Source organism: Delphinus delphis, chromosome 16 (genome assembly GCF_949987515.2).
Source record: "Delphinus delphis chromosome 16, mDelDel1.2, whole genome shotgun sequence".
NCBI classification, from domain to species: Eukaryota; Metazoa; Chordata; class Mammalia; order Artiodactyla; family Delphinidae; genus Delphinus; species Delphinus delphis.
The window spans coordinates 81,577,876-81,592,972 of NC_082698.1; the positions used below are offsets into that span (position 1 = coordinate 81,577,876).

General features: G+C 45.0%; 1 protein-coding gene across 1 annotated transcript in view; it reads right to left on the reverse strand.

The window, feature by feature from the left end:
- Positions 1-15,097, reverse strand: part of DISC1 (DISC1 scaffold protein) — a 337,105-nt gene that overhangs the window by 236,801 nt on the left and 85,207 nt on the right. Inside the window, 1 exon segment of the mRNA XM_060033786.1 lies at positions 4,431-4,578. Coding sequence (XP_059889769.1) covers positions 4,431-4,578 — 148 coding nt within the window.

Here is a 15,097-nt window from a genome sequence, read left to right on the forward strand (position 1 = left end):
ACTGACCGGGGACAAAGAGAGTGAATTTAATAACTAGATAGTTTTAAAAGACAGTCAATTTAGGGCTCCCCTGGTGTCGCGGTGGTTGAGAGTCCACCTGCCAATACAGGGGACACGGGTTTGTGCCCTGGTCCGGGAGGATCCCATGTGCTGCGGAGCGGCTGGGCCCGTGAGCCATGGCCGCTGAGCCTGCGCGTCCGGAGCCTGTGCTCCGCAATGGAAGAGGCCATGACAGTGAGAGGCCCGCGTACCGCAAAAAAAAAAAAAAAGATAGTCAATTTAGTAAAGGCAAGAATGAAACAACAGTAAATTTTTAAGGTAAAAAGGTAGTACACTTAGTAAAGCTCAGGGAGTTGTTCAAAAGAAAGCTGAGTTGTGGGCTGGAATTTTAGAGAGACCAGGGGTAGGGATAGAAATTTGAGGGAAATTAGGAACTTCCCTGGTGGTCCAGTGGTTAAGACTCCACGCTGCCAGTGCAGGGGGCCCGGGTTCAATCCCTGGTCAGGGAACTAAGATCCCACATGCTGCATGGCGTGGCCAAAATAATTTTAAAGAAAGAAAAAGAAATTTGAGGGAAATTAGTCCATTAGTGGTACCTGAAGCACAGGAGTATCTGAGATCCCCCAGAGAGAGTATATAAAGTGGGAGGAGAGGATGGAGAAGAGAAGACAGGGGAGCATCAGTATGAAGGGGTTGGGAGAGAAACAGGAGCTCTTCAGAGATGGAAAGGAATGGCCAGCAGCGCAGCAAGAGCAGGAAAGAGTGATTTGAGAAGGCCAAGGTGAGAGAGTTTTAGGGATGAACCCGATTGATCAAAAGTTCTAGACGGTGCCGTGACAATGCACAGAAGAAGCATTTTAAGATGTTTTTTCAATGAGCAACTAGAAAGTCATTACCAACTTTGGTAGCGGCCGAGATAGCAATCAGAGCCCGGTGGGCTCAAAAAGTGAATGGGAACTAAAAACAGCATCCAGGTAACTCCTGTGAGGAAAGGAGGCAGGTGAACAAGGTGCGCCACGGGTTTACAGGGGCTTCATAAATGATTAATAATATACTTCTGTGGGGAACGTATTCGGCTGAGCGACGGGAACATGCTACCTTTACGGGTCACAGTCAAATACGAGAAAGGGCAGGGGGTGTAACCTGAGTGAGAGAGCAGGACACTGCCTTTATTTTAGTTCACCGTGTTCTACGAGACACTCAGCTGAGACCATAACAAAGCATCGCTCTCCAACCACAACACGTGTAGCTAAAGACATGATCATTGGAGAGCAGGGGCCAGCTTGGACTCAGAGGGAGAGCGCGGGAAGCTAGTTCCAAACCGGGACTCAAGCCAGACGCGAGGTTTGTGCCCAGGCTCAGTACCCGCCCACTGGAGGCCTGCACAAGTCCCTGAAGCCTTCCTGGGCCTCGTTCCCTCATCTCTAAATACAGATAGGGATGCAGATGATGATGAGGTAATCTCCACAGAGATACATATATCAACATACAAAATCTACAACCCCCGGAACTGTCTTGAGGATTCAGTGAATTACTTCTTATTCATCAAAAGAAGAACAGATAAGCAAAATGTGGTACATAATACAACGGAACGTGATTCAGCCTTCAAAAGGAAGGAAATGCTGACACGTCACAACAGAGATGAACCTTGGCTCAGTGAAAGAAGCTAGTCACAAATGGACAAATACCATATGATACCACTAAGGTGAGGTACTCAGACTAGTCAAATTCATAGAGACAGAAAGTAGAAATGGTGGTTGCCAGGGGCTGGGAAGGGGGGACAAGGAAGTTAATGGGTTTTGTTTTTGTTTTTGTTTTTGCAGTATGCGGGCCTCTCACTGTTGTGGCCTCTCCCGTTGCGGAGCACAGGCTCCAGACGCGCAGGCTCAGTGGCCATGGCTCACGGGCCCAGCCGCTCCGTGGCATGTGGGATCCTCCCGGACCGGGGCACGAACCTGCATCCCCTGCATCGGCAGGCAGACTCTCAACCACTGCGCCACCAGGGAAGCCCAATGGGGTTTTTTTAATTGAAGTATAGTTGATTTACAATGCTGTGTTAGTTTCTGGTATACAGCAAAGTGATTCAGATACATAAATATATATATATATATATTCTTCCTCATATTCTTTCCATCATAGCTTATTACAAGATACTGAATACAGTTCCCTGTGCTATACAGTAGGACCTTGCTGTTTAGCTATTCTATATAGAGTAGTGTGTATCTGCTAATCCCAAACTCCTAATTTATCCCTCTCCCCCCCCCTTGCCCCCTTTGGTAACCATAAGTTTGTTTTCTATGTCTGTGAGTCTGTTTCTGTTTTGGAAATAAGATCAATTGTATGATATTTCAGATTCCACATATAAGTGTTATCATATGGTATTTGTCTTTCTCTGCCTTTGTCTGACTTACTTCACTTAGTATGATAATCTCTAGGCCCATCCATGTTGCTGCAAATGTCATTATTTCATTCTTTTTCATGGCTGAGTAGAATTCCATTGTATGTATGTACCACATCTTCTTTATCCATTCATCTGTTGATGGACACTTCGGTTGCTTCCATGTCTTGGCTATTGTAACTAGTGCTTCTATGAACACAGAGGGGCATGTATCTTATTGAATTAGAGTTTTCTCTGGATACTTGCCCAGGAGTGGGATTGCACGATCATACCATTGCTCTATTTTCAGTTTTTTAAGGAAGCTCCATACTGTTTTCCATAGTGGCTGCACCAATTTATATTCCCACCGACAATGTAGGAGAGTAGGGAGTTAGTGTTTAATGGGGACAGAGTTTCAGTTTTGGAAGATGACAAAGTTCTGGAGACGGCTGGTGGTGACGGCTGCACAACAGTGTGAATGTACTGAACGCCACTGAACTGCACACTTACAAACAGTTGAAATAGTAAATTTTATGTTATGTATATTTTATCACAATGAAAATTTTTTAAAAATGAGTTACTTCTTAAAGCACTCAGTAACTCTTATGCAAGTAAGAGTGATACGCAAGTGTTTGTTAAATTAATAGAAACACAATACACTGGCAGATGCTAAAAACGGCCTGAGACTGGGGTGGAGGACCAGAAACACCCCCAAAGATCAAAAGAAAGAAAGAGGGCTTCCCTGGTGGCGCGGTGGTTGAGAGTCCGCCTGCCGATGCAGGGGACGCGGGTTCGTGCCCCGGTCCGGGAGGATCCCACATGCCGCGGAGCGGCTGGGCCCGTGAGCCATGGCCGCTGAGCCTGCGCGTCCAGAGCCTGTGCTCCGCAACAGGAGAGGCCACAACAGTGAGAGGCCACAACAGTGAGAGGCCCACGTACCGCAAAAAAAAAAAAAAAGAAAGAAAGAAAGAAAGAATTAAGTAGAACGTCAAGTTGGGAAGGGCCTGTGTGAGTGAGAAGGAGACAGGAAACAAGGTGATACTTCAATGTCAGATGAAAAAAGAATAGAAATGGGATGTGAGATTCACCTGTTCTTTAAGAGAATCATGTAAAAGTTCACTCTACCAACACTTGTAAGGAAGCACCTACCAGGCGCCAGGCACTCTGCTACGTGATTCCCTCAAAACTGCAGGACAGGCACGTGAGAAAACCACCAGCCTCGCTGTCAAGACGGGTTCTACGGAGCTGCCAAGATCAACCGAATGTAAAATGAGGACTGGGCCAGACAGGCCTGTGATTGTCAGAGCCAAGTGGAAGTTGGAAGTACAGTGTAATTGCTGTGGCCGTGTTTACACCCAAGCAGAAGCAGACCCGCGCTCTGATTAGCCTAATCGCATTCATCGCTACCGCTTCCCTCGCAGGCCTTTACCCAAGGAGAGAGGTCACCAGCAGACAGAGGAGAACAATGTTCACAGACTTTTCCAACAGGCCAGCACCTGGGACCCGGCGCCAGACAGCCTGACTTAGCTGGTCTGGGGAAGAAGCTGGACGTTGAAAAACTCTCCAGGTGATTCAAACGTGCAGCCAGGATTGAGAGCCACCGAATTAGAAGTAGCTTCTGGCCTCCACCTAGTCCCGGTCCTGGGAGACCCTTGGGTAGCCGAAAGAGCAGAAGATGCTCCGGAGGAAGAGTCAGGAGGAGGATGTGTTTTTATCCCTCGGTCAGAGGGGACCATGGGTGGATATTACAGGATGACAGGAGACCCAGCTGCCCTCAGCAAGAGGAAATCCACCTCCACCTTCTCAGCGGGTGGGCTTCCCGGGGGAGCTTAGCACCCAGCCGTGCCTGTGCTTGTCGACGGGCCCTGCTGGCACTTAGCAGAAGGGCTTCCTAGGGCGTGTGACCCACCCCGGTCCCTGCCTCTGGAAGGAGCCCTCACCTGTCCAACCGGCAGAAGGGTGCTTCCCGGGAAAACGCAGCGAAGGGTCTCCCGGGCTCTTCGCCACTCAGGAGCGGGGAGAGGGAAGAGGGCCCCCAGGGGAGAGCACGTACCTCTGGGCCGCCCGGTGCAGGGTGGCCTGGGCCTGTGCCCTCAGGTGGCCCAGGAGGCCACTGACGGCCGGCTGCTGTGAAGGGAGCTGAAAGTGCAGGCTGCCTCTCTCTTTCTCCAGGGCTTCTAATCTTTGTTGGATCATCTCAGCTGGAAAACAAAAATGATGAGAGGGGAATAAAGAACCATGAAACTCAAAATAGACAACCCAGTGTCCCTGGGCTCCAACCCCAGCCAACGGTCACCTCAATGACATAATACAAAGGTCACCTGTTTCTAGGTCAGCACTTTCATCTCTTGGTTCATGCTTTTAAGAATCTTCCATCTTTTTATTGAAAACACAGCCCCGCTAGCTTTCATTCTTCTAACTGTCGGAGGTTACAGTCTATGTATTTATATGGTGATCATAATTACGACCATCACATAGGAGGATACATCATACTAATTATTTTTAAAACCATGATGGCTATTTGGGAGAAAACCTGCTAATTTTGATGAGTCTGTATAACCGGTTGAAAAGTATCAGTGCTCATGGGGCTCCCCTGGTGGCACAGTGGTTGAGAGTCCGCCTGCCGATGCAGGGGACACGGGTTCGTGCCCCGGTCCGGGAGGATCCCACATGCCGCGGAGCGGCTGGGCCCGTGAGCCATGGCCACTGAGCCTGTGCGTCCGGAGCCTGTGCTCCACAACAGGAGAGGCCGCAGCGGTGAGAGGCCCGCGTACCGAAAAAAAAAAAAAAAGAAAACTATCAGTGCCCAAATGTTGATTTTTGAGAATGTTTCCTTAGAAACTGTCCATCAACAGAGAACCAGTCACAATTACTGAAGCCACAGAAGTGATGTTCAAACTGCCATGCTACAGCTGACCAGAGACCTGCTGCAGCTTGGGTGGAGGGGAAGCGGGCTCAGGTGGCGTGTGCAGCAACCCTGAGTCTCTGGGGATGCCAACTGCAAGACCTCCCCGTCAATTTGCCGTATGCCTTGTGACCAGTAGCCAGAAACTTGCTCAGAGAATTTGCCAAGGATTCATTCTAGCAATACCAGAAAGGGTCGTCTACTTTCTGTTCAAGACCAAGTGACAGCTACTGCCAGGGCTCTCCGTCTGTGCCACCTGCTTCAAAGAGACAGCGGAGCTAATTCAGACGCTACACTTACAACACACGGTGGCGTCTGGCCTGACAGGTCTGCTAGGATGACGCTGAAAGGTACCAGCCCCGTTCTCTAACACCAAGCTTCATACTTTTAAAATATTTTAATTCATTTTTACATTTCTGTTAATTTATTTACTTTAGTATTCAGTTATTTCTTGCTGTATAAAATCAAAACTTCAGTGAAAAGCGATCAAGTTCTTACCTTGTATGCTTTAAAATGACATACCGATGCAGTCCTGACGCAGTTGTAAAGATGTGTTAAGATACTGTTACGTAGGGATTAGGAGAAAACTGAGTTTGCACCTCAACTCTGACATTTCTAGCCGTCTGACCTTCAAGTGACTTAACCTTTCTAAGCTTCAATTTCCTAATCTGCAGAAACAGGCCTAATAATAGTCTGCACATCATAAGATCTTCGGAGGATTAAATGAGATAATACGCACAAAGCATTTAGCACCACGCCTGGCACCCAGCACGCGTCCAAAAGGAGTGGCTATTATTAGTGGTACCAGCAAGTCCTGGCCTTCAAGTGTCCACAAGGAAGTCAGAAACCCAGGCTGGCCTCCCTCTGCCAGCTACCACATTGTAAACTGTACCCTCCCACCACCAGGTGAAAAGTCCGCAGAGAACACAAGCTGATCCAGCAAAAGCAAACACTGCAGATGGGAAGGCGACCGCTACAGATCACATTCACAATGAATGGCAAAGGAAAATATGAATTACCCCAGGAAACAGCCGTGATTAGGTATGTTCCGTGCTGTCATTCATCTGCAGAAGTGTGGATATCTTAAGTTATTTCTATTTTATGATTTTTAAAAGTGCACTAGATCACTCCACACCAGTCAGAATGGCCATCATGGAAAAGTCTACAAACAATAAATGCTGGAGAGGGTGTGGAGAAAAGGGAACCCTCTTGCACTGCTGGTGGGAATGTGAATTGGTACAACCACTATGGAGAGCAGTATGGAGGTTCCTTAAAAAACTAAAAATAGAACTACCATACGACCCAGCAATCCCACTCCTGGCATATATCCAGAGGAAACCATAATTCGAAAAGATACATGCACCTCAGTGTTCACTGCAGCGCTATTTACCATAGCCAAGACATGGAAGCAACCTAAATGTCCATCGACAGAAGAATGGATAAAAGAAGATGTGGTACGTATATACAATGGAATATGACTCAGCCGTAAAAAAAGAATGAAATAATGCCATCTGCAGCAACATGGATGGGCCTACAGATCATCATACTAAGTGAAGTAAGTCAGAAACAGAAAGACAAATACCCTATGATATCACTTACATGTGGAATCTTTTTAAAAATGACACAAATGAACTTATTTACAAGACAGAAGCAGACTCAGGGACTTCAAGAACTAATTTATGGTCACCAAAGTGGAAACGTGGTGGGGAGGGATAAATTAGGAGTCTGAGATTAACATATACACACAACTGTGTATAAAGTAGATAATCAACAAGGACCTACTGTAGAGCACAGGGAACTCTACTCAATATTCTGTAGTAACCTACATGGGAAAAGAATCTGAAAAAGAATAGATATGTAAATACGTATAAATGAATCCCTTTGCCGTACACCTGAAACTAACACAACATTGTAAATCAACTATACTCTAATATAAAATTTTCAAAAAAAGAAAAAGTGCACTAGGATGGTCATCACCGACTTTATAGCATACCATTGTCTCTCATTTCTAACTTATCACCCACTCCATCCTCCCAATGGCTATCCCATTTCGCACAACTAAATGCTGTATTTGTGACTTCACGTCATTTGTGTGAATCCTGCTGTTTCTCTAAGAAAATCTCTCCCATCCTGCTCTCTATTTGGCCAGTGGTTTGAGGAAACATAACTTCACTGTCTCTGGCTTTTCTTTCTTGTAAACGTCTGCAAGATTTCTGCAGACACTGTTCATCTGATTTCAGTTTGTAGCTCAACATCGAAAGCCAGAATTGCAGAGAATGCTGCACATGGCAGGTGCTGAATAAATGGGGTTGACTAACCGTCTGACTGATAGAACACCAACAATTTAGAATTTGGGTCACATTTATAAACAACGCTGAACAGTAAAAACAAAGTTAACCATGAAAGACATTACCAAGCGCTAAGCAAAATGATGCATTGATAACATGTTCTTAATGACACTGCAAATTTACTTTATGATTCTAACACGCTTTATTTGTAGGACCTCAGCAAAGAAAATGCTAACCAACCTCTCATTCCATTTTGGATCAAGCAAATGCGTTTTTTGATGCTGCTACAGCGTACTTATTAATGTTTAATTTAGGGGCAGTGCTCATCTGTTATTCACCGGCACCTCAGTCCTAAGTGCCTGTTCCTTGGGCGACAGTATGGAAACAGAATGAAAGAAAAGCACTTTCTACGTCTATGAATAAATAAGCAAATAGGCATTTACAGAGCATCCTGCTAAACAGATTCAATTCCCACTGCCTTGTTCTGTCTGTGGGATGACAATATATGGTGTAAACCATTTTCTTGGCTGTTCTACATTCTACATTCTAAGGAGGCCCTTTAAAGTTAAGAAGCAATCAATGTCTTCCTAAGTCATTTTCCCTTGGTTTGTACATAAGAAATGCTATTCATTGAGAGCAGAATATTGTAACAATTCCACATCACCACACACATCGTGCGAGATGACCAGTTTACAAAGAACAAGACTGTGATGAAAGGGCTTCCCTGGTGGCGCAGTGGTTAAGAATCCGCCTGCCAATGCAGGGGACACGGGTTCGATCCCTGGTCTGGGAAGATCCCACATGCCGTGGAGCAACTAAGCCCATGCGCCACAACTACTGAAGCCCGCGCACCTAGAGCCCGTGCTTCGCAACGAGAAAAGCCACGGCAATGAGAAGCCCTCACACTGCAACAAAGAGTAGCCCCCAATTGACACAACTGGAGAAAAGCCCACGCACAGCAACAGAGACCTAACGCAGCCAAAGATAAAATAAATACATTTAATAGGAAGGAAAAGACTGTGATAAAATGTATTTCAGACTAACCCAAGCCAGCCTCTGAGATTTCAGTGTGTTGGAATTTGCTGGACTCATTATCATAAAAATCAGCCACTATTGGGGCACTAAAGCCTTCAGGCAGAATAATCATTTTTGAGCAACTATTACATGTCTGGCACCATATATACATTATTTCTGAGCTTCACTGAAACTTGTAGAGCAGGAATACGAATGCACAACCTAAAATGCAGAGAATTTAAGTAATGTGCCCAAGGCCTCAGAATGAGTAAGGAGCAAAGTCAGAATCTGAACCTTGACTCTTCTGGTGCCAATCCCTGGGGTTTTTCTATTATACTTCCCAGGAGCCACGCCTGAAGCCATGCCTGCTCCTATAGTTTCCCCATCACACAGGGATGCTGTCTGTCTATTCATCTGTCTGGCTCCCTGGAGACTGGCATCCACTGGGCAGGGCCGAGCCTCAGTCACCTCTGCCAATATCCAGTTCAGCGCTAGGCACACAACAGGTACTGGGTAAATAAATAAATGAATAAATAGGTACTGGCTGAATAAATAACTGAATGTCTACATTTGTATGAAGAGCCCTGTAGACACAGGAAAATAACAACCATTCTACCTTGCTATCTATCAGTCATGTTATCCTCACAATGACCTCGTGAGGGAAACACGCTTGTTCCCACTTTGCAGATTGAAACACTGAGGCTCATGGAAAGTTTAAGAGATTTTTCTGGGTTAGTCGCACCGCTATGTGGATTCAGAAATAAAGCCAAGGTCTGTCTGACTCCAAAATCTGTGTGCTTCACACTGTGTTCTACAGGGACGATCCCATCCTACGGTGTACACCATAACCTGAAATACACACCCGGATGCGTTAAGCACAGGCAAACTATCAACTCATCTTTCACCTGACCCACCTTTCTCACAGAAAGCAGTCCGAAGCCAAAACAAACAAACTGGCAAGAGTGAAACAGCCTCAGATCCAATTCTAGGGGAATGGTTAAATAAACTATGGTATGGCCACTCATATGGAATGGTATGTAGCAAGGCAAAAAACAATTAGAAAAACTGTGAGGGAATATTTTAATTTACGAGAGAAAAACACGATACAAAATTATATGCACATAGGATCTGTATTGTAAGATATAGATATGGTTTTATAGCTAGTGGGAAGAAGCCGCATAGCACAGGGAGATCAACTCGGTGCTTTGTGACCACCTAGAGGGGTGGGTTACGGAGGGTGGGAGGGAGGGAGACGCAAGAGGGAAGAGACATGGGAACATATGTATATGTATAACTGATTCACTTTGTTATAAAGCAGAAACTAACACACCACTGTAAAGCAATTCTACTCCAACAAAGATGTAAAAAAAAATACAAAATAGATTTTAAAAAAAGAAAGGAAAAAAAAAAACCCCGGGAAGAACTAAGAGTTTTGGCAATCATTCGTGCGATTGTAGGTGATTTTTTTCTCAATTTCACTGCTTATCAAATCAGCTGTAAAATCTTGAGCTGTTTCGTATTTAGAAAAGTATTCTATTTTTTTAAGTCTACTGGTTACTTATACTGCTCTTTGATTTCTGCATTAAAAACGGAGATTTGATTTCCTCAAATTCTTAATGCTAAACTGCTTAGGGTAAGCTTGGTCTGCCTGGGTCACAGAGCTTTTCAGTGTATCCCAAAGAGGATTGCCAGAAATGTTATATTTTAAGCTCACCGATGTGTGGAAAGAAGACTAAGAAACCACTGTGGTTGTGGCATAAAAGGAAAAACAAACATTTGGGGGAGATACAAAAATTCCAGGAGACAAGCAATAATTTAACCGTGATACTTGCCCACTCAGCAGTTAGCCTGTCACCTTGTTCTTAGTACATACGTGTTGATTCACTCTGAAGTATTTCCACAGAATATCGGGTTTGAAGCATCTGTTCTTCCTCAGTAGGACTCTACCAGGCAAAATGAATTGTGAGTGATCAAAATAACAAAAGTAATGACACGTCCGGGTTCTTCCCCAGGTCTTAGGTGTGTCATAAGACTAGCAAGCACTGTGTGTGAGCGTGTGTGTGTGTGAGTGTGCGAAGGGTGTACACACAAATGCTGTCACTTGGCTTGCTTCAAGTAGCAGTATCCAGACACATCAGAAAACACCCAGAATTCCTCAGGATCATGAGCTTTTCACAGGAAGGCATGGTTATGGGTCCCTCCAAAATACTCTTCGCCTCAACTCTTAAAACTAAATTCATAAGAAGATGTTTCTTTCACCAAATGTCAATCACCAAATGTCTTAGGGAAGTAACCGACCAACTGAATTTTGGTTACTTTTTATAAAAGCCTCAGATTTTCGGAACCCTAAAAATCGTCTCTAAAGTATGTTTTCACAGATGCCGTGGAAAACTGGATCACTGCATCTGTGTGCTCTGTGCTCATCGTTCAGAATCTGCGGAGGCTGAATTTCCACCGGCAGCTCAGTTGTCCGTGTATTTCTAAGAGCCACGGAAGGGGGCCCCCCGGCAGTCCAACCGCTTCCGACACCACTGTTATCACCACTTCCACTCCCACCATCACCACCAGCCCTGCCGCCACTGCCTCGTTCTACTGAATACATTAGGAAGAGAGACCCATCCAGCTCTCCAGCTGTTTACTGGGAGACATGAGTTGAAAGCACTTACAAGACGGAGGAACATTCATTTCCAAATAGCTGCAAAGCAGAGAACCCAAAAGAGGACAAGGGAGGAAAAGCCACTTAGCAGCACAATGAAAAAAGTTCAAAGGAACACACCCCAGGGCTTCCCTGGTGGCACAGTGGTTAAGAATCCACCTGCCAGTGCAAGGGACACAGGTTCAAGCCCTGGTCCGGGAAGATCCCACATGCCGCAGAGCAACCAAGCCCATGCGCCACAACTACTGAGCCTGCGCTCTAGAGCCCGCGAGCCGCAACTACTGAGCCCGTGTGCCACAACCACTGAAGCCCACATGCCTGGAGCCCGTTCTCCACAACATGAGAAGCCACAGCAATGAGAAGCCCGCGCACCGCAGTGAAGAGGAGCCCCCCATCACTGCAACTAGAGAGAGCCCGTGCGCAGCAACGGAGACCCAACATGGCCAAAAATAAAATAATTAATTAATTTAAAAAAACACACACCCCAAAATATTAACAGTGGCTATCTCAAATAAAGGTGATTTTTTATTTATATTTCTGAACTTTCCAGATGTTTTTACTATGATCATGTATTGCTTAAAATTCCACTTTTATATAAAATCATCTAAACACCCCAGTTAAAAGGTAGAGATAGTCAGATTGGGTAGAAAACCAAGACTCAGTTATATGCTGCCTAAAAGAAGCCAGTCCAGCTTTGTTTGGACTAGCATTAGGATGATATCTCTCTTTTCATGGTATTACTTTAAACCTTTTTATGTTTTTACATTTAAAATATGTTCCTTAACAAGGACCTATGGTATATCACAGGGAACTATACGCAATACTTTGTAATAACCTATAAGGGAAAAGAATCTAGAAAAGAATATTTTATACACACACACACACACACACACACACACATATATAACTGAATCACTTTCCTGTGCACCTGAAACTGACACAACATTGTAAACCAACTATACTTCAATTAATTAATTAATTAACTAATAAAAATGAATTTTGATAGATTAAAAAATTCCATTTTTAGAAATAAAAGGCAATTATCAGCTGGTTCATTCAGGCAACGGCAAGCAGAGTTCCTACCTGGAGTCAACTAGCATGAATTATGAAGTAAACGCAGCTCGGTGTGATTTTTTTTTTCAGCCATTTAAAAATGTGTAAACTGGGGCTTCCCTGGTGGCGCAGTGGTTGAGAGTCCGCCTGCCGATGCAGGGGACGTGGGTTCGTGTCCCAGTCCAGGAAGATCCCACGTGCCGCGGAGCGGCTGGGCCCGTGAGCCATGGCCGCTGAGCCTGCGCATCCGGAGCCTGTGCTCCGCAACGGGAGAGGCCACAGCAGTGAGAGGCCTGTGTACCGCAAAAAAAAAAAAAAAAAAAAAAAAAAATGTGTAAACTGTGAAAGAGAAACCCTTGTTTAAAATGTAACGGCAGATCGTCCTCCATGAAACAATTTTTATGCCATGTGCTTAATTTTAATATAATTTAGATATATGATCAGTCATTACCCAAATGGCTCCATCACTGCGGCAATTACTAACTCACTCAGCAATCTAGGTGCACGGCTGATAAATGGAACACCTCTGTGTCCTGAATATTGAAGTTTATTGGTATGAAAAGAGCAATGCTTTATAGCAGACTGACCACACCAACAAGGCTGTGGGGCATTTCCGGAAAGCAACAGCGCAACTTAAGGATTCGGCCATTGATTCCTGGGCCTCCTATAGAATGACACTACTGCAAAGCCAAGCGGCCAGTTTTGAGCCTCTCCTTCACGGGCTCCTTTATCTTTCTCCACCTCTGTTAAAGGGTCTGGGACCATTTCATAGTTGACACGCCTCTCAGTCCTCCCAACCTTCTACTGGCACCGAGGTTATTTTTAGAAATCATACAAATGTAAAAAGTTCAAATGCCCGTTCATTCTCTCTGTCCACTGGTTTGGGCTCCACTCCATTTTCACTATCAAACTGGACATGGCGTTCAATTAGTTCCTATGAGCAGATTTCTCATGAGTAATTTGCTCTGCTGGTATCTTCAGACAAAATTAGCTGGACACATCTGCTTGTCACCACTCAAAAACCACAGGCTCCCCCAACCCTTTTCATAGTCATCGCTGCAACCTGTAATCTTTTCAGACTTAATTGTTCTCTTGCAGAACATCTTTGAAACATAGTCATCTCTAATGGAATTCGGGATATTAGGAGTGCACTGTTGACCAACCGCTGTCATTGTTTTAAAACTATAATGCAAATCACATTGCTGTGTCTGTCCCTTTCGACAGTGGACAAATGGAGCACACCAGTGTGCTCGGTGCCCAGAGGATTCTACTCAATTGATCTCTGGCTAATGACACGGCAACACGAACAGCTTAAATTCTTTGAGTGGCATAAAGGGATCGAGGCAAAATGGCATATTCCAACAAATAAAACCGTGACCTTCAATTCAAAGGCGACGCTAATGGAGAGAAATCACAAACCAGCAGCCAGCGACCAGAATTACTAACGAAGAGCAACCGTTTCAGCGTGCTGTGAACCTGCAAACGTACTGGTTTCAAGCGATGCCTCTATAAAGGGTAAGGAGAAGCTATGGGACGCAGAAGGCTCTCTAGTTTTAGAAGCATCTTCCTGGAGTCCTTAGGCACCTTGAAGATTTTAGAAATAAAACTGGAGTTGGTAGGAACATTCTCCCGGAGCAGGAAGGCGATAGTAACAAAAAGCAGATACAAGAAACACCTTGAATCCTTTGTGGAACGAACTAAAAATCCCCACATGGTCCCAGGTGGCAGGAGGTCACGGTCCCCGGCCGTTAGGCCCTTCAATACTTAAGTATAACTCCAAGGGCAGAGCTTCCAAACCCCTGAGCTACAAAAATAAGAGTGGTTGGCGGATCAGTGACCCTTACTTGATAAAGAAGTCCAACTCCTGGACCCAGAGGGGGACTCCCGGCCGGTGCGGACCCGGGGCAGGAGGACCGAGCTCCTGAAGGCGGAAGATGATGTCGCCTTGTTGATGGCTGTCTGCCGCCACCTACCACAGTCAATATTTATGGACTTAGTCAATATTTATGGAGTGAGTGGGAAGGCTATGTGCACAGTCTCAGGACAAACCTTGGCTTTCAATTCCTGAAAACTAGAATCTTAAAGATAAACGTCACAGATTGTAGGTTACCCTAAAGATAATATCTAAGGATGTATAAAATGATCAGGTAAACAGTTTAAAGGGGAGTGGTGTGATTCCTCTCTCTGTGTATAAGAGCCTCTAGTATGAGAAGAAAATCAAACATGTTTAATGATTTCTTTGCTTAAGGATCAGAAGCCCCAGGTTTTAGTCCCAGACCCACTGGGCCCAACTTTGTAATCTTGGGATTATTTAATTTCTCTAAGACACAGTTCCTCATCTGAGGATATCTGAAGAATCATATTAATCAACTTGTGCCACTGGCTTACTGTGAAATGGCAAGGAAAAAACACCTGTGAATGGTTTTGAAAAATACAAGTGGCAGAGTTGTTACAAAAAGTAAAAATGATTCGGAGAACTGCTGTGATGGCCCAACTTGTTGATTCAGATTTAATTCAACTCAAATGACATCGCTTTAGAATGCAGCATACATTCCGTGTGGCCCAGCACCTGGAGGGCTGTCAGCTATGGAGGAGTTTATGCCAGGTCTTGCTGTGTGCATCCTTTAGCGTAACGTAAACCGTACATTAGCTTCCTGGCTCCCTGCCCATCCTCCGTTCACACACGTAGGCAGCACAAGCTTTAGCTTCTAGGGTACCAAGGGTTCTGAGCCACCCAGACGTCAGGAAGCCCCTGGAGGAACATCATGACACACTGATAGACTAGGAACTCACAGAAACATCCA